The sequence below is a fragment of the Pipistrellus kuhlii genome, unplaced genomic scaffold (assembly GCF_014108245.1).
Source record: "Pipistrellus kuhlii isolate mPipKuh1 unplaced genomic scaffold, mPipKuh1.p scaffold_m20_p_39, whole genome shotgun sequence".
In the NCBI taxonomy this organism is placed as follows: domain Eukaryota; kingdom Metazoa; phylum Chordata; class Mammalia; order Chiroptera; family Vespertilionidae; genus Pipistrellus; species Pipistrellus kuhlii.
This window is the reverse complement of record NW_023425539.1, coordinates 758945-777206: the sequence shown is the minus strand read 5'-3', so window position 1 is coordinate 777206 and position 18262 is coordinate 758945. Positions and strand designations below refer to the sequence as shown.

The following is an 18262-nucleotide window of genomic DNA, read 5'->3' as shown; positions in this document are numbered from 1 at the left end:
TGGGAGTGGGGCAGGTGTCACGGAGTTCAGAAAGGCAGGATGAAGCAGCCTGCCTGGCCTGTAGTTAGGCCCCGCTAATTGTCCCCTCACCTCCCCACTTATTCCTGAGACAGCCTGCCAAAGGGCTGGTTTCCCCTAAACTGGGAAGATGTAGTTAGGGACAAAGGTTTTCCAAAAACTTGGTTTGCAGGCCACCTTAGAACATAGCTTTGACCTATTCCTCTTGTCCCCTCCCCTGAAAGGACAGCCATACGGACTCCCTAGTTGACCTGTCCTAACCTCTACCCCATGAATGCATCTCTTCCTCACCTTCCTTTCCATTGGAACTTTCAGGAGTTTAAGATCCCCAATTCTACCGCAGGCCCCAGGGCAGGATGGCGTGTGCTCAGGGAGAACCCTGCACAAGTCGAGGTCTGACTGAAGCTATACAAGGTCCCAGGCTAGCTGTGTCTCTGACGTCGCTCAGCCATCTCAAACCTGTTAACTAGTTCTTGGCTTTACTTCACTGTTATGAGATAAAACAAGATAGTGTTTGTAAGAATGGCTTGAGGAAGCTCCTGGATTCTTACTTGGGAGCTTGATGATGATTCAACACTGGCATCAGAACAGGAAGGTCTCTAACCTTATAAAATGAACCATCCCCCAAACAGCAACAGGGAAGGGACACGGTGCTTCTTGCTGGAGGGCTCTGCCTCCTTTCACAACAAAAGGACCCAGATGCTGCGGGCTGGCAGCTCCGTCTCAAGTTTCAGTGCAGGTTTATTTCAATTTTATATTTTATTCCAGGCAAGTGCTTATTACATGGATAGTATTCATGTCTCATACCTAAAGTCTTGGAGCATGAACAGCCACTAGAATACAGTTCAATAGTAAAAATACAATATGTACAAAAGTAGGGTTTTTTTTGTAGTTTTTTTTTCCCACACAGCAGATGTATCCAAACACATAAAAATCTCTACAGTCTGGGGTCACTACGATTTATATTTCAGGAAACGGAGACACAGTGACCGAGTCCTCACTGTAAACAAGGGCCACCTCTTTGGGGGGTGGGGGTGGGACCCTGGGATGGGGGAGCAGCAGCTGTTCCTGGAGAGAGCAGGGGTTCTGGTGCCCCCCCCCCATTTCCCTCCAGGCATTCCCTGCCCTTCTTTGGCCCCCTCCCCAAGGAACCAACCTCCCCCTCTCCCCGAGGTAAAGATTCCCAGCCAGTGAGCCACTCTGAACATCAAAAAGTAAAACACGCATGAGAGGTAAGATGTGTGTGTGCGCATGTCCCCCAGGCTGGAAGGGCTAGGGAGGGGAGGGCAGGGGCAGGCGGTCCCACAGGGTGAGGACAGATGTGGTCCTGATAGCTCTCAGAAGGGAGATGCCCAAAGGGCTGGGCAGCTGCCCTCTCGGGCACACAGAGTCACAGCATTCACAAACAACAAGAACAGCAACACCCATCGTCACCAGTCTGGACATAGTCATTCGGCACTAGATTCGGAGCCCCCACTGCTGGGGACGGAGAGGGGCACGGGCAGCGGGCGGATGAGGTATCTGTGCAGGCCCGAGGGGCAACTGGCTGACACAAGTTTTAACTCCGGACTAGCCTCAGGATGTAGGGAGGCGAACGGAGCTGAGGAGAGGCGGTTCACCAGTGTGACTTCCCTGGGCACCAGGCCTGCCCTTCTCCCTGTTCTTTCCATTGTAATCACATCGGGAGTGGAAGTGGCTCCACAGAGAACCGGGGTGGTGCTGGCGGCTGCAAGTGCAAGAAGGCAGCAAGCTTGTGAGGTGGGAGCGCTGCATGGGGCCGGGGACAGCACGGGACTCTCCCCTGGAGGCCTCTAAGGCATCTGAAAGGCCTTCCCCAGGAGACACAGGAGAAAGTCCTCCGGGAGGGCTCCGGGACCAGGGAGGAACTGAAAGGGAGTTCTTAGGCATATAAATCTATCCAAGACCTCTGCTGGGGCCGCTCCAGAAGGTCCTGGGCCCCAGCACTTACCCCACCCCCAGCCTGTCAGTGCAAACTCCACACCTGGGGACACTCTTGTCCTCTCTCCACACTGAAAGGCCACTGATGTGTCCAGGTGGGGAGCCAAGTGTGCCCGTGTGTGTAACGGTGTGTCTGACACAAGGCCACTTGTAATAAATACCTACATAAAAAGAGAACCCACCCAGCCAGAGTGGCTCAGTGGTTGAGCATCGACCTATGGACCAGGTCACGGCTCAATTCCCCGTCAGGGCGCATGCCTGGGTTGGGGCTCAATCCCCAGCTGGGGTGTGCAGGAGGCAGCCGGTCAATGATTCTCATCATTGATGTTTCCGTCTCTCCTTCCCTCTCCAAAGTCAATAAAAATATACTTTTTTTTAAAAAAAAGACTTCAAAGCCTGCCAAGGTGGAGGCAGGGAAAACAGCATCCCCTACACACCAGCCCCCTCCTCTCCACCCCAAGCTCAGCCCTGCCCTTGGCCCAACTAAGGACCTTTCCTCAGAGGAAGGCAGTGGCACACAGAAGTCCCCACCAGGGAGGGTGCATGCAGACGCCCACTGGAGAAGGGCAACGTTCAGGGCAGAGATGACACTAGAGACTGTTGGGGCAGCAGCAGCAGCAGCCCTGCCCTGGGCTCTGCTCCCTCCACAGGCCCCAGGGCCTATTTGGGAAAGGGCTGGGAGCCTAGAGGAACCCCTGCTGTTTCACTTCCTAATTGCCTCAACAGTGTGGCTTCAGGCTCCTGGAACCCGGACCAGATGCTGGTCCACGTCTCCCAGGTGGCACCCAGGCACCCATCCCTCAGGGGAGTGCAGAGCATTAAGCAGAGGCCAGGGAACCGGGGGAGTGGCAGCCTTCTGGAAGCCAAAAGCCACGCCTAGGGATGGGAGCAGGGGTCCAGAGCAGCTCAGCTCAGTCCAGACCCAGCTGGAGATGGTGGGGACGACGGGGACAGAGAAGGCCCCCCCGCCCCCCCCCCTGCCCTCTTGAGGTCAGGAGCCCAGTAGTAAGGGGTGAAAGGTTCAGAAGCTTGGCAACAGCTTGGGTTTGGTTTACTGTTGGTAGAAAATCCTAACTAGTTTCTGCTGTAAAGAATCACAGTGACTGCAACTGGCAAGCCCAGGCTGGGCACCCACATGTCTGCGTAGGACTCAGACCAGCCACTTCCTAGGACTTCTCACCTGTACTCAGAATAGGGCCCACAGAGCTCCCCAGCTTTCTGAGCCAAGTTGCTTCAGTTCAGCTCCTCCTTTCCCCTCCATAGGCCTGGGAAGAGAGGCTGAGGCTCAGGAGGGAAGGCCCAGCTCCTCAGCCACATCACCAGACAGAGCAATAGCAGCAGCAGCAGCAGCAGCACAGGAAGGCAGCAGGGGAGGGAGAAGGCAGAGAACACGACATCCACATCAAACTGTTTCGGGGGACAGGACAGGGAGGCAGGAACAGCACCAGGCTGAATCGGCAGCACGTCCACCAGGGCGTCTCTCATCGCTTTATCAAGTCCTAGTGCAGCGGGCTAACCCCTGTGCCCAGCTCCCTGGGCGGCCCCTCCCTCCCCTGGCTCAGAGTCTCTGCACCCCCTTCCCCTAGGAGGCCTGGGGGTGGGTGTGGGTGGGGTGGGCCTGGGCCGGACTGGAATGTGTGGAGCTGGTGGGAGAGTGTGGGGACAGGTCCCCCTCCTTGCCCCCACTGGGGGCCTCTGAGTGGCCTCATCCTCAAGCCAGCTTGAGTGTGCTGACCGGGAAGGAGGGCATGGTGACCATGGTCACAGGGTTGAGCACTGTCTGGCCTACCAGCTGGGGGTGGTGCACCACCTGAGCCCCCACGGCTGGCTTTGCCATGACGGTGGTGGGGGGCCCCAGCCCAGCTGTGCCGTTCACTTGCTGGTGCGAGAGGGTGTGGGCAATGTGGCTCACCGCCACGGGCTGGCTCACTGCCACAGGCTGTGGGTACAGGGGAAGCTGGGAGCCAAGGTGGGCCACGTGGTTAAGGGTGGCAGGGTGCACTGTGATGTGGCCAATGGGGGGTGTGGCAGGTGCCAGCTGCACAGCAGGGCTGGGGGCTGAGGGGGCGATGTGGGCGATGTGCTTGCCGCCTGGCCCCTGGAGAACGTGGTTCACAGTCTGGATGACTGAGGCGTGGGTGGTGGCTGTGTGGGCGATGACCGTGGAGCCTCCCCCAGATGCAGCCACCAAATGGGCTGGAGCTGGCACCAGCGTCTGGGCAGGGGCAGCTGGTGGGGGAGGAGGAGCCGGCAGAGGTGTCTTCTGCTGTGGTGGCGGCTGCTGATGGGCAGGAGACAGGGCCACAGGCTGGGAGTGGGGGTGTGGGTGGGGAGGCAGAGACGCAGGGGCGGTGCTGGGCGGTGGCTTCGGCAGCTCCGGGTGGGGGCGATGGCTCAGCTTGGGTAGGCCCAGGCCGGCCTGGTCCTCCTCCATATCCTCGTCTATGTTGTCCTCGCCCTCTGTGGGGACACGGGGACAGGGATAGGTCAGAGGACTCGGAAACACGAGGCTGGAGAAATAAATGCTCCTGGGGCCTGGGGACTCCCCGGGGCTGGAGTGGGAGGGCACTTTCCCAGCAGGCGAAGGCCTGGCCAGGAAGCCTGACATTTGAGAGGTGGGGCTCACCAGAGGCAGTAGAGGTGGAAGCCTGGTCGTCCTCGGGCTGGCCTGTCTGTCGGAGCACACGGTCAATCTCTAGCACATCCATCCACTGGCTCAGCTCATGTTTGAGCTCTGCTAACCGCTGCTGCGTGGCAATCTTCTCCCGCGCCAGCCGCTCCATCTCATGCTCATACTCCTTCTCCTTCCTCTTCAGGGACTGGAGAGCAAGGCAAGGAAAAGCAGGATACCCTGAGCAGCCACCTCAGGGCCCCCAGTACTGCCAACATCTCCCCACAGCCACCCTTGCTTCCAGGTCACCTGGCCCACAGGGGCAGGTCTGCAGTGACGAGGGGGCTGCTGGGGACCCCACCTGCCTCCTGGGCCCTCGCTCTGCCCAGGGAGGCTCAGTGTCCCAGGGACTGTGGGCTCTCCGCAGGCGTCATTAAAAGAAAGCTCAGATCCAGGTAAGCGACTTCCCCTTCTCCACATCAACTCTCTGGAAGGGTTCGCTGCCTCTTGCCCCACCCGCTCTCCTGGTAGCACCTCCCTCCATTCTGCAGATGACAAAAGGTGTAACAGATTTCTCAGGTAATGTCCAAGATCCGTGGTCGGCAAACTGCAGCTCTCGAGCCACATACGGCTCTTTGACCCTTCTTCCACAAAATACCATGGTCTGGGCAGGTCTATTTTGAAGAATTGGAGTTAGAAGTTTAAGTTTAAAAAATGTGGCTCTCAAAAGAAGTTTCAATCGTTGTACTGTTGATATTTGGGTCCGAGTTTGTTGCCCACTGTTGACTGAGTTTGCCGACCACTGCCCAAGGCACATACATACCACCATTCATACTATTATGTCACCCACTAATGCCGTAAGCTACCCTCCTTGGAACCCATTCCCCATAGAACCCCAAATGGGTCAGCCCTTTTCTCCACCTCCTTATTCACTAGTCTACCTAACTCAGTGTTCTTAGAGGATGACCCCTAGACTTTGTAAAACCCCCACATTTCATCTTCTTGATCTGCCTCCATCTGGCCCCCAGCGGCTGCCGGCTCTGCACCTCCTCTCTGGCCTCCTACGTTACTCCCTGAGGTGCCCACCTGGGTCTCCTCCCCAGCCTCTGTTTTCACACTGCCCACAGCCACACACACACACACACACACACACACACACACACACACCTGGCTACCAGACAACCCTCAGCCCTGGAATGTGCTCCTCCTCTAACACCTGTACCTGAGTTGCAACAATCAATGAGAAATGGCTCTTGGGGTGCTGGACAGCATCGCTGACTTGACTGAGCACTCCTGGAGAGGTTCCATGTCACTCTCACCCGAGAAGCTGATGTCACCCACTTCGCTAAGAACACCCTTATGCAAGGTGCCATCTCTCCCTCAAGTTCTCCAGGGCCATAGGTGACCATGTGCCCCTTAGGCTGACCCCTCACATAGGGGCTGGATGCCCCATCTCCCATGTGGCACTGCTCCCTATCAGAAGGGTCTCCAGTTTCCCTCTGCATGAGGCTTCACAGCAGCTCCAAAATGCCAGCTCATGTCCTAGTTCTTGGCTGCCCTCCACCCCAAGTCTCACCCATCCTCCATGACCTCCTGACTCTGAAACCATTACACCAACCTAAGCTTCACAGGCCTCCCTGTTGCTTCTCCTCGGCCCGGGCATGTCATGACTGCTGGGTCAACCAGATGACACAGACCATCCTGCCCTGCTACCTCCTGAGTCTCTTACTGAACTGCTCTTGAGCTTCTAGCTTCCCAGGCTTGCCAGTCACGGCCAGGTGCAGAGCTCACTGGCTCTCCATATACCAAACTCACCACTTGGCCTTAGTTTGCTTCTCCCATTATGGATCCAGATGCTCACATGTGGATCCGCCCTTCTTACCCTACTCAGTCTACCTGCTTGTGCTCCAAGACTACACTTGGGCCCCACCTCCTCCACTGCCCTCAACAATACACCCTCCTGCCAAAACCGGTTTGGCTCAGCGGTAGAGCATTGGTCTGCGGACTGAAAGGTCCCAGGTTCGATTCCGGTCAAGGGCATGTACGTTGGTTGCGGGCACATCCCCAGTAGGGGGTGCGCAAGAGGCATCTAGTCGATGTTTCTCTCTCATCGACGTTTCTAGCTCTCTATCTCTCTCCCTTTCTCTCTATAAAAAAAATAAAAATATATTTTTAAAAAAATACACCCTCCTGACATCCACCACATACCTGAGCATTTAATGAGACTGTCAGGTTACACTTAATCAGACAATGACTCATATCACAAAATATTTCAAGTTTAGTTTCCACTGCATACACACTGTCCTGTCTGACCCCGTGAGAGGCAAGGCCTCTCCATAGTTAGCTCACAGCCCGACTCCACCAGCGGCCTGCACAGAGCTATGGACAAGGTCTCACGCGGCCCCAGGGGAAGAATCTGTGAGGATGAATGTGTGTTAGCTCCCACCTCCAACCTGTCTCCCTTCATCTCAGGAGAATCAGTCACCCATTAGACTCGAGCCTTCCCTCACTTCATTTCCTAAGGGCAGCCTCTCTTGACTGTTCACCTGCCTGTCTTGGGCATAGCAATGTCTTCAACTCTACACACCAACTAGGCCCAACTTCCCCACACTCCCTCCTACAGCCCTTAACTCCTTACCTGACCAGTGAGGGATCCCTCAAACCATTAGTGCCTGCAACACAAAGCTCAGACACAGCCATGCTCTGTAGTAGCCTGAAACCTGGTAGCTTTACATTTCTATAGCCCGTCCCAGGCCACACAGCCCCCTCTATCTTCCTGGCTTTGAGATCAACCTGCTTCTCCCCATATTTCTGCCAGAAAGGCCCCCTCCTCTTACCCACACACACTTGTCTGGCTTCTCACCCAAAGAGGCCACTGCTACCACTGCTAGACATGACGTCTTAGAGGCCTCATAAATGACAGGGCCTGTGGTGACTCAACCCTCACTCCAACCAGGCTGCCGCGGGCTGAAAGTGGCCTCCTGATCTTTACCTGCTAGCAGGAAAGATAGACTTCTGGCTCAGGGGGAGAGGACATCCGGGGCCCACACCTTTTCTCACCCAGCCCAGTTCCCCACGGGCCTAGAAGCCCCTGGAAGTTTTCCCAGGGTATAACTTTAGTCTGATTCATTTTAATATTTTTTAAGTTGACTTCAGAGAGAGAGATAGAAACATCAATGATGAGAATCATAGATCAGTTGCCTCCTAAACAACCTCTACTGGGGATCCAGCCAGAAGCCTAGGCATGTGCCCTGACCGGGAATCAAAACCTGTGACCTTGTGCTCGCTTCGGCAGCACATATACTAAAAAAAAACAAAAAACACCTGTGACCTCCTGGTTCACAGGTTGAGGGCTCAACCACTAAGCAACACCAGCTGAACACACACTGCTTCATTTGAAACCCATTTCCTTTCTAAGACTACCTGGATGTGTGGTTTGGTACCTGCCTACTCCTCCTCTTCCTGTCTCTGTCCACTTAACAGTCATTTTTCAAATACTTTACCACCTCCAAGCTACTCTGGGTCTGGCTGGGGACTAATCTTCCCACAGCTTCCTGCCTCAGCACACCACCAAAGCCCAGTGTACACGCCCCACATGGTCTCTCCAGTTCTCTCTCTCAACTCCCATCTCGCATGCTGCTGCCTCCCATCTCTGTATGGCAATCCTCTTGCTGGAGAAACTTTGGCCTGTGTTGTGCTCTCTGCCCTCTACTTTGCTTAGGTCAGTCTGAGACCTTTCAGGTCTCAAGTCAAATGCTCTGTCCTCAGCAACAACTCCCCAGAGCAAATCCTGTAACCCCTAGCCTTATGGCACAGTCCTCTGGTTTATTTCTTTATAATCAAACACAAGACCAAACCAATGAGGACAGAGACCCATACTTTTTTCTTTACGCCCTGCTTTATCCTCAGAATCACAGTGCTTGGATGAATAAATAAATAAATGAGTGAAGGTGAGGATTTACAGACAGCCTTGTAAGTTTCTGCTTCCATTGCCAGCCCCAGGACAAGTATCTCTCTGGACAGCCTGTATCCAATTTGCTTCCGATTCAGCCCAAGCAAATATCCCAAGTATGATATACTTTCAAGCCCTTAGCAAGACTTCCTTCCCTAAGTATGTGTCTATAAAGAGGAACCTTCCCATTTCTCAGTAACTGCTATTAGTATTTATAGAAGGCTAATCCTCCTAACATTCCCATTATGAAGACACTTTTTTATTTATTTTTTCCTATTTAGCGTCACAACAGTACAGAAAAAACTGGTATTCATATTCTCTCTCTCTCTCTCTCTCTCTCTCTCTCTCTCTCTCACACACACACACACACAGATTTGCTCCCAGGCTACATGACTGAAAGACCAGTAGCTTACATTCAAGCCCAAATTCTGAAAACACATCCCAGAAATAAGTCTCCGGGGTACGGTCCTAAAACCCCGGCCTGGCCGCTTCCCTCCCCGCCCCAGCCGGCCCGGACGCTGGCGCCCCGCCCCTCCAGGAGCACGCGCACACCCACGCGGACCCGGCTTTGCTGTGTCACCCCGGGGCCCACCCCCCTCCGCGCGCTCAGGAGCCCCGCCCCCACCCGGCCCGACCAATCCCTGGGCTGGCCCCGCCCCTCCCGGGAGCTGGGAAGCGCGCCAGCCCCGCCCCCTCGGCCTGAGGGCGGGCGGAAGGGTGAGACGCTCCGCGGTGGAGCAGCAGTGCGTCCGCCCTTCAACAAGTCAGGCAGCGGTTACCTCAGGGCTGTGACCCCGCAGCTGAGGCCGAGGGAGGGGTAGTGCTCCCCCGCTGGCTTCCAGCCCAGCCCTCAGGCTTCCCGAGCCGCCGACAGGGAGACCAGCGGCGCCTCCGCCCCCGCCCCGCGCGGGCAGGGAGCCGTAGGCCTTCCCACTCCCCCAGCGGCCGATTCCGACTCCGTCACTGCGGCAGCCGTGCGTGGCGGCCCGCCCCATCCCCACAGCCTCTTCCCGCACGCGAACCTACGGCTGGTTTCCAAGGAAACCGAAACTCGGCGGTCATGGCAACCGTCTTATCTGAGGGGCAACCTCCCCCCCCCCCTCCCAGACTGAGGACCAATGCCCGGAGGGAGGGGCCGCAGCCAGGAGGGTCGCTCGGAAAGGGCTTTTTAACAATCCTGAGGAAAGGAAAGCGTCATTCTTAAGGATTCGGTGCCACAGGGGCGATTTGTCACCGCACTTCCCTAACCCCAGGTGTAACGGGCCGTGCACCTCAGTCGATCTTTATCCTTCTGGGGTGAAAATAGGGGGTTTCGTCGACGCGCGCCGCCTAGTGGAAGGAGCCACGCCCAGGGGACCCCACCCACGAGACGGGTGGAATCCGGCTCCGCCCGGGCACTGCGGATGGGCGGGCGGAGGTCCGGGCCACCCCACGCCCTCCCCACCCGCGGCGTCAGGCGGCAGCGCGGGGCGGGCGCGGGTTAGTCCCGGAGCCCGCAGCCCGGCGGTGGGCGGGGCTCCGCGGGGCTGTTCGGCGGGGCCGCCTCCCTGCGCAGGCGCACGCGCCCTCCCGCCCCCTCCCGGGCGGGGACCCCGCTGACGTCAGCCGCCATGTGCTCGGCGCCCGCGTGGAGGCGGGCGGAGCCGCGGCGGGCGGAGGGGCGGAGGGGCGGAGGGCCGCGGGGAGGAAGCCGGCGCTGCGCCGCGCCGCCGCCCGCCTCTCCCCCGCTAGGCTTCCTCGCTCCGTACCTGGATGTACCGCAGCGCCGTCCGCAGCACGCTCAGATTCGAGGTCTTCTTGTCGTCCACGTTGGGGATATTGCGCTTCAGGGTCTCAAAGCATTCCTTCAGATGGGCCCTCCTGAGGAGAGGAGGGCGGGCAGCGCTGGTCAGCCGGCGCTGGGGGAGGGGGGAAGAGGGAAGGCCCGAGGAGAGCTGGGGGGACCAGGGGCAGAGCCAGGTCACACACACGCACGCACACACACCTGTTCTTCTCCAATTTGTTGTGGACTTCTCTGGTTCCGATCCTGCAACCCAGACAGACAGGAGGCTCAGGGAGGAGGGCCCCATTAGGCGGCCTTCCTGCCCCCTACCCCCACGGCCCAAATGCCACAGGCTTTTTCTCCGGACTTTCTCTATAAAAGCAACAAGGGGAGAGGTTCGCCCCGTGGAGGGTAAACGTATGCCCATACTTCACAACCCCTTTAAACCCTCCATCCCACCTCAGACAGCGGGCTCCTTGGGCTCAAAGAAATATCCCAGGCGATCCCAGCCCTCTCCCAGGAGACCCATAATGCAACACTCTTTCCAAAGGCCTACAGATACTATCAGCTCCAGCCTTGCACGGAATCAGAGAATACAGACGCCCCAGAGCTGAGGGCAATACTCATTCCCCACTGCCCGATGGGCATGGCACAGTGAGACTGTGTGCGAATACGGGAGGGCGCTTTTCTGGCTGGAGAGGTAGGGAGGGCATAGCTCTGAAGGGCTAGCTTGGGAAGGTACTTTCTCTTGCACACACAGCCCATGGGGGCGGGCAGTTCTTTCCATTCCACCAGCCCCATCTCGGCCACACCTCACTTACCCCCCAGGCCTCTTCTTCTGTTCGCTGGATTTTTCTTCAGTTGGTGTCAACTTCAGGGTCCCAAGAGTAGGTGGGGGTGGCTGCTGGGGGGCCAGCTGGGGCTGGACTCCAGGGTGTGGTGCTATGGTCAGGATGGGTGTGGGGAGGGGCTGCAAAGGCTTGGGGCTGCCAGTGGGCTTGGAGTCTGGCAGTAGAGGTGCAGGGGTGGGCACCTGTGGCCTGGTGGGCAGGGGAGCAGAATCCTTAATGCTGAGTCCAGGGGTGTTAATCAGGGTGGGATGGCGAGGTGCCAGGGGCAGAGGCTGGGCTGCAGGGGGCAGTGGTGGGGGTGGGGGCAGGGGCTGAGGGGAATTGGTCACTACTGGAATAGGAATGACAGTCAGTGGGGTGGGGGTGGCAAGTGCTGGTGGGGGTGCTGGTGGGGGTGCTGGTGGCGACAGAGGCAGGGGTGGTGCCTCGATGCGGGGTTCCTCCACAGGCAGGGCATGGGCCAGCCTGGCCAGGCTGCTGGCCTTCTTCTGCTCCTGCTCCCGTTCCAAGCGAAGACGCTCCTGCTCCTCTACGCAGAGGGAACACAAAGATTGTCTCAGCGGGACCCAGTCCTGGGCTTCAGCTTCAACTGTCCTTCACCAGCAGAGCATAACCCACCCTCTGACCTTGTGCCAGTCAGGGCTCAGTGACACCTCTGCTCAGCTTGAGATGCCACAAATATCCATCCTTACCCAGCTTGGCTCTGGCTAAGTGCTGGTGGCACAGCAATGAGCAAATGAAACCGACCCACTCCCTGCCTTTGGGGAGTTCAAGGCCTGGAGGTAGCAGAAGGGGCAAGTAACGGGATAATAATCCAGGCTACGAGAGAAGACAGGCCTAGGTGGAGTGGCAGGTGTCAGAGAGGATGCTGGAGGCTTAGCCACTTGAAGGGTTAGGCAGTTGATCAAGGGTCAGGAGCAAAAGGGTGACAGATGAGCTGGGCAGAGGCTAGTCCATGTCAGATCATAGCTTCTGGGCAAGACCTTCAACAATACCAACAGAAGGCAAGCAGTACCGCCCTAGCTGGTTTGGCACAATGGATAGTGTTGGTCTGCGGACTGAAGGTGCCCGGGTTCAATTCCAGACATGCCTGGTTGTGGGCTCGATCTCTGGTGAGGGCGAGGGGGAGAGTGCAGGAGGCAGCCTATCGGTGATTCTCATCATAGATGTTTCTATCTCTCCCTCTCCCTTCCTCTCTGAAAGCAATAATGTAGATATATAAAAGAAGGCAAGCAGTACCTTCATTTCACAGATTGAGATAAATTAGCTCAGAAAGGCTAAGTGATTTGTTGAGGGTCCAACAGCAGGTCACAGGTAAAATGGAACCAGCCAGATCTCTCTGACACAGGGTGGATGCCTGGCATTTACTGTGCCAACATATGCCACCAGGTGTCGACACACACCTGGGTCCTCACAAGAGCCCCCCCACCACAGGTGGGGCAGGGACATCACCTTCAGCTCACACATGGGGAAAACAGGCTCAGGACTTGGGACTCCTAAGGCTATGTCCCAATGCCTCTGGTTCCCTCAGGGACCCTTCAAAACATAAATTGGTCCTTCTCTGTCCTTTGTCATGCTGAAACTTCATTTCCCTCAAATCCCACCCACCTCACCCAGCAGCATAAACTGGAAAGGTACGAGGCAGGCAGAAAGGAAAGCCATGGCCTTTTTAATAGAGGCTGAACAAAGCAACGACTCAGGCAACATTGCAACATCGTCCAGCATCTCTGCTGAAAGAAAGCCCTGCAGGAAAGGGAGGCCTGATTAGCAGCTGGGAGCAGGGGTAAGGGAAGCGGCCCATGCTGCTCTGCCCCATTTTAGGGTCCCTGGCTCCAGAGCTGGGCCAGGACCCTGGGGAGCGGCTGCAGGCCCCAGCCCACAACCTGCCCTCCCTCGGCGGGGCTTCACCACTCGGCAGACTAACCCAGCTGACAGCATGGACACGCCCCAAACAGGCCACCCCACAAGGGGTGGGGCTGAGGGATGAGGTTGGCAAACAGCCTCCCTCAGCCGGAGGACATCAACCCCCACTTGTCTGTCAGGCTCCGGGGGCCCCAGAAAACCTTAGAGCTCAGGGCCCTTTAGCCAATCAACAACTTGAGTGAGCCAGGCCTGCTCTGAGCCCCTCCCCCCACAGGGGCAAAGGAGGAAGTAGAGGGGGATGTGCTCTGAGAGGGGAAGCACTCAGTGGTTTCCCAGCAGCCAGAGCTCAGGAGCTGGACAGGTCAGCACCGGCCTCTTCAGGAAGGGGAGCTGCCGGCCAGAGCAGGCCTACTCCAATGAGGGGCGGCTTTCCAGCCAGCACTGACTGTGTTCCAGCCCCAGAGAAAACCAGCTCTCTGCTCCAGCTCCTACAGAAACGCTGGGAAAGAAACCCCGCTGAGTTCCAGCTATGGAGTCCTTCTCAGGCCCCGCCTGGGACATCCCTAGCCCACCTCTCTGCACCATCTTCACCTCTCCCCTCCCCACCCTCAACATAAGACCCTGGCACTCAGAGCTCAACACAGTCCCCACCTGCATTCCTTGGAACCAGGACCCAAATTTTCATTGGCCTCGGGTCAAGTATTCCACTCTCCCATATTTAGGGGGAGAGACAGGGCCCCAATCCCAAGAATAGGTGACCTGGAACTCAGATTGAAGGCAAACCTCATATTCTCCATTTTTTAAAGCAACTCCAAAGTTCACCCGGGAGATGGCAATCTCCTCTTCCAAAGCCAAGGAGGTACCCTCACAGGTGCCAGAAGAACCCAAGTGAAAGGCCACACTCTATCACACCTGGGTCAGCACAAAAAAGCTTAACTGGTGGTAAAGAACGGGAGAGCCCGGGCCAGATCCAGCCCACCAAAGCTTCCTGCCTCTTCCCACCAGCTCTGACTCAATCCCAACCCAGTGGCTACCCTCTCCCAGTGCACTGTGGAGGGGAAGACAGTCTAGGGGAGCAAGCTGGCAGTCCCTCGGAGCCTCCCTCAGAGCATATGGGTTTAGGCTCTTTTAAATAATGCTCTGCTGCATCCATGGGTGCACTCACTTCTCACTCCCACACACTCTGATAACTTCCCTGGGCTCTGCCCAGAGGCTGCACCCCACCCCACACCAGGGTCAGTGGAGTGTACCGGCATTATGCTCCCTTCAGCCACCCCCAGGGACTGTGACCCAGGGTTCAGCTGGCACAGGGCTGAAGCTTGAGACGGCCACACCTGGTGGCCCCACATGTTCAGGGACATTCTCCCCTCCTGCATGCTAACAGTGAGCTTGGCACATAAGGCAGGTCCACCAGGGTGCAACTAGGTCAGAAGCCTTGGACGCTTGGCCAGCTTCCTCCCATCAAGGTAGAAAAGGGTCCCCCAATGGAGCCATCCCCTCCTGCTAACCACCGGGATGAAGGTGCCTTCTCTCTCCTCTCTCTCATACACACAGGCACACACCTCCTCAGGTTCATCGCGTGAGCAATCTGGCTGTTTAAATGGGGGCATGCATAGAGGCTGCGTGTTCAGAGCTGCTCATCAGGTACATAAGCTGGGACCGCAGTTCTGATCAGAAGGTTCATGCACCATTCCCTCCTGTCCCATCCCCAGTCTGAGGGCAGGCCTTGTCAAGGAGAAAATAAATAATGGAGATCAAATTGCCGTGGCCTGATCTAGCCATCTGCACATGAGTTTTTGGTGTAGATTTGGCTTTCCAGCATCCACTAAGAACCTGCCCACCAACAAGCTGTGACTGGGCAGCTAAACTGGGCTTCAACTCACCTCCAGGTCTCACCATGTGGGGGGGAGGGCAGGGCTCTGCAACTTCTTAGGAGAGAACCATTCCCAGGTTCCTTCACAGAATTGCACACATCCTCCCTGTCCTTACTGGTCAGCTGTGGACTTACTTATTTTGGAAAGGGTGGACAGACAATAGTGGGGGTCTTCTCCCTTTTCCCATATGACCAACTAGCCTGCAGGTAAAGTAAAGATGAGGTGAATGTTTCCTTGCGGCAAGGTCAGGGTCAATCCTGTTCCACCTCTAGCATAGTGCCTGGTACACAATGGAGACATAATAGGTATTCTTGAATTGTATTGATGGTGGCTGCAGGTGACTCAGTCTCTACAAATCTCGGGCAAGCTCCTCCTCCTGCTTCTAGGCACGCAGTTCTTAGTCACCACCAACACTATCCCCCGCCTGACCCTTCTCTGGACCCCAAAGACAAGGGGGAGGGGCGTTTTGGTTGATGTCTTAGCTCATCGGTTCTGAAAAACCTAAGCATCTCAGTCTCACATATCTCGGGTGACTTTTGACCTTGAGAGATCCGTGGAGCCAACTGGGCCATCCGACCCGCTGCTCCCGGCCCCCGGGCGGCTGCGTCTCCCCCCGCTGGCCGCAGCCTCGGCGGCGCGGCAGCAGGCGCGCGCGCAAACGCGCGCACACTCAACACACACTACTACCTCCTGCATGACTCATCATTGAAGCAACAATAGGCAGAGAGAAAGGAAAGGAGGGCGAAGCGAAATCTCCACCACCAACAACCCGCCTGAAGGGGTGGGAGGGGGAGGGTTAAGGAGGGCAGGAATCCCCCGATGCTGCACACACCGACTGAGGAGGGATGGGGCCCAAGCAGCAGCACGGAAAACGGGTCTTTCCCCAGCCCCCTTTTCTGCAGCTCCCTGCAGCTAGGGGTCATCAGCAAGGGCGAGTGGGGATAGGGTGCATCTGACACCTCCCTCTCTCCCCTGTCCTGGAAGCGCCAAAGTTTGCCCCTTTTTAGCCCGGCTCATTCCACAATGCGACCGGGGATGTCGCCAGGAGATCCCGGGGAGAACGTTTTTGGGGTCAGTGGGAATGCGTGAGCTCTAAATATCCTGCTGCTCTGCAATTCCGAGGGTTCCCCTCGTCTCCTGATCAAAAACAGGAGGTTGGGGCGAGAACCGACATGTAAGCCCAGCTCCTCCTTCGCAGGGAAAAGGCTCTCCCGGAGAGAGACTCCGCGACCAGAGCCAGGGCCCAACCGGGCGCCAGGCCTCCGGCCAGCCCCGCCCAGACCCCGCCTCCGGCCGAGCGCGAGGCGGCGAGGAGGGGCCGGCCGCGCCGTCCCTAGCGGGAGTGTCCCCCGTGCACGTGGTCGGGGGCGGGGTCCGTCCACGTCACCAGCCGGTGTAACCAACGGGCTGGGTGCGCAGACACACGCAACATTCCAGCCGAAAGCGGGTCTGGAAGGCGCAGACACGCCACATTCCACACCGGCTAAAGTGGGGCGCGGAAAGGGGGGCCCCGGGGCTGCCCCCAGCGACCGGCGGGCCGTCTTTCAAACGCCCAATCAGCCGGCTCTCACCCAAACCCGGGACGATAGACCCAGCCCGAGCTCCGGGAGGCGGGGTCAGGCGGGGCTGGCCCGGATCATAAGACACGCGATGTCATTTCATTCTGCAAAGGCCGCCTCCGCCCCAGCGGCGCGTAGATCTGCCGGGAGTGCCCCCCGCCCCCGCCCCATAAGGCGAGGGGAGCTGGGGAGTTGCTCCGCGTAGAGTAATTCCTACCCCACACTCCGTTACACTCACGCCCACTCGTGTGCACTGTACACTCGCCCATGGACACGTCCGTTCATCCGCTCCCCTCCAGGCTCCCATCAAACATCCCCCGTGCACACACACACGCACACACCGGTCTGCCATCCCCACGCAACACCACTGCTTACCCCACCCCCGGCTCTCACATATCCAAAGCCTCGAGGGCGCACTGACCCACGCGAAGGGAGCCCCACAAAAGACGCGCACGAGGTGGCAGGCACCTGGGGTGTCGCTCACGGGAGCCGGGCCCCTCGCTGCATGCTAATGAAGTCATTAATTTCCCTGCCCACAACACTCCTCCCTCCCCGGGCGGCGGCTCCTGCGACGAGCGCTGCTGGCATCGCGGGCCGCCCGGGAGGGGGCTTGTCCGCGGTTTCGGCGTGGGTTCGGGGACCCGGGTCGCTCGCCTCCCCTTCCCGGGTGCCCCAGGGGCCCAGCCCCGCCGCTCACCACGTGCTCTCTGTTGTTGCTGCGCTTGCCATTCCAGGAAGCGGGCCGCCTCCAGGAGCGTCTCTATGCTCATCGCGCTGCGAGCTGCCGGGGGCGCGCCGGGGCCAAGACTGCGGCCCGCGAGCCAGGCACAGGACAGGCTGGCGGGCAGGCAGGAGGGAGGGATCACCTCCGGGGGGCGACAGGGCTGGGCGGCGCAGCGCACTCGGCAGGCAAGAACGGGGGAGCACGGGCAGGAAAATCAATGTCTCCCAAAATGTTTGCAAAATATAATTTGCAAATTTAAAATAATTTGGTGCAAAGAAAAAAAAAAAGGCGGCACTGCCTTCTTCCTTCCCCTCCCTCTCTTCCTTCCTTCTGTTGCCTCCCGCCCCGCGGCCCCCGGGAGTCCCGCCGACAAGAAAAGGCTTTGCAACAAGATGGCGAGGAGGCACCGACACACACAACAAGGGAAGGAGCCGCGCTACCCCCGGCCGCCGCCCCCGCTACTACACCGGGGCCGCAGCCAAAGCCCGGACCGGAGCCCCCACCCGCAGGGCCGCGGCGTCTCACGGAGGGAGGGGCGGGGTCGGGAGCCAGCAGTCCCCACCCACTTACGGCGCGAGCACACGTGGCCTGGGTGGGGGTGGGAGCTCGGGCCGGGTTCGCGCCCTTCGTTTCCGCTTTCCCGCCTCGCCCCGCCCCGATTGTATGCCACAAGTTGAACCAGGGTTGTGGCTGTGTGTTTGGATCATTCACAACGTAATTTGTCCTGCTGGAGGGAAGGAAAGGTGGAAAATTCATCACTTAAGTAGCTCAAATAAGGACATTTTAGGTCAAGGAAACAGGATAGTAGAGACCGGCCTGATCTTTGGCTCTCCGCTCCCTACCCACACGTGACCTAATTCCTGCAACCACCGGGCTGTCGCAATCGGGCCCGGGACCCGCCCCTGGGCGGAGCTGACAGCCGGAGGCTGCCGGAGAACTTGGAGGGAGCGGAGTGGCGATCCGATGCCGCGTTTTGTCTCCATTCCTCCCCCCGCAGTGCGTTAGCATTCTATTAGGCGACGTCATCGGGCCACGGGCCAATGGGCGGGCAGGACAACACGGCATGGAGCAGCTCCACATGGACACCCC

General features: G+C 58.0%; 2 protein-coding genes across 13 annotated transcripts in view; one reads left to right on the top strand and one right to left on the bottom strand.

Annotated features, from left to right (window-relative positions):
* SGSM2 (small G protein signaling modulator 2) overlaps window positions 1-5154 on the top strand; it is a 45100-nt gene extending 39946 nt beyond the window's left edge. For 3 of the 11 annotated variants that reach the window (XM_045570994.1, XM_045570998.1, XM_045570995.1), the window contains one exon: window positions 4794-5150. In XM_045570994.1, the coding sequence (XP_045426950.1) occupies window positions 4794-5047 (254 nt within the window). In that variant the 3' untranslated portion in view covers window positions 5048-5150. Of the gene's footprint in view, window positions 1-4793 lie in introns of all 11 variants that reach the window. The other 8 variants (XM_045570996.1, XM_036408472.2, XM_036408473.2 and 5 more) reach the window with 6 other exon arrangements.
* MNT (MAX network transcriptional repressor) lies at window positions 742-17690 on the bottom strand. 2 transcript variants are annotated; one of them, XM_036408482.2, is made up of 7 exons: window positions 17147-17690; window positions 14900-15090; window positions 11124-11682; window positions 10525-10566; window positions 10289-10400; window positions 4604-4796; window positions 742-4437 (listed from the first exon to the last, which is right to left on the bottom strand). In XM_036408482.2, exons 2-7 carry the CDS (start codon window positions 14913-14915, stop codon window positions 3689-3691), a joined length of 1671 nt encoding a protein of 556 aa, XP_036264375.1. In that variant the 5' UTR covers window positions 14916-15090; window positions 17147-17690; the 3' UTR covers window positions 742-3688. The 2 variants fall into 2 exon arrangements, with proteins under 2 accessions (XP_036264375.1, XP_036264374.1); XM_036408481.2 differs by lacking the exon at window positions 14900-15090.
* Window positions 17691-18262: the final 572 nt, after the last annotated feature.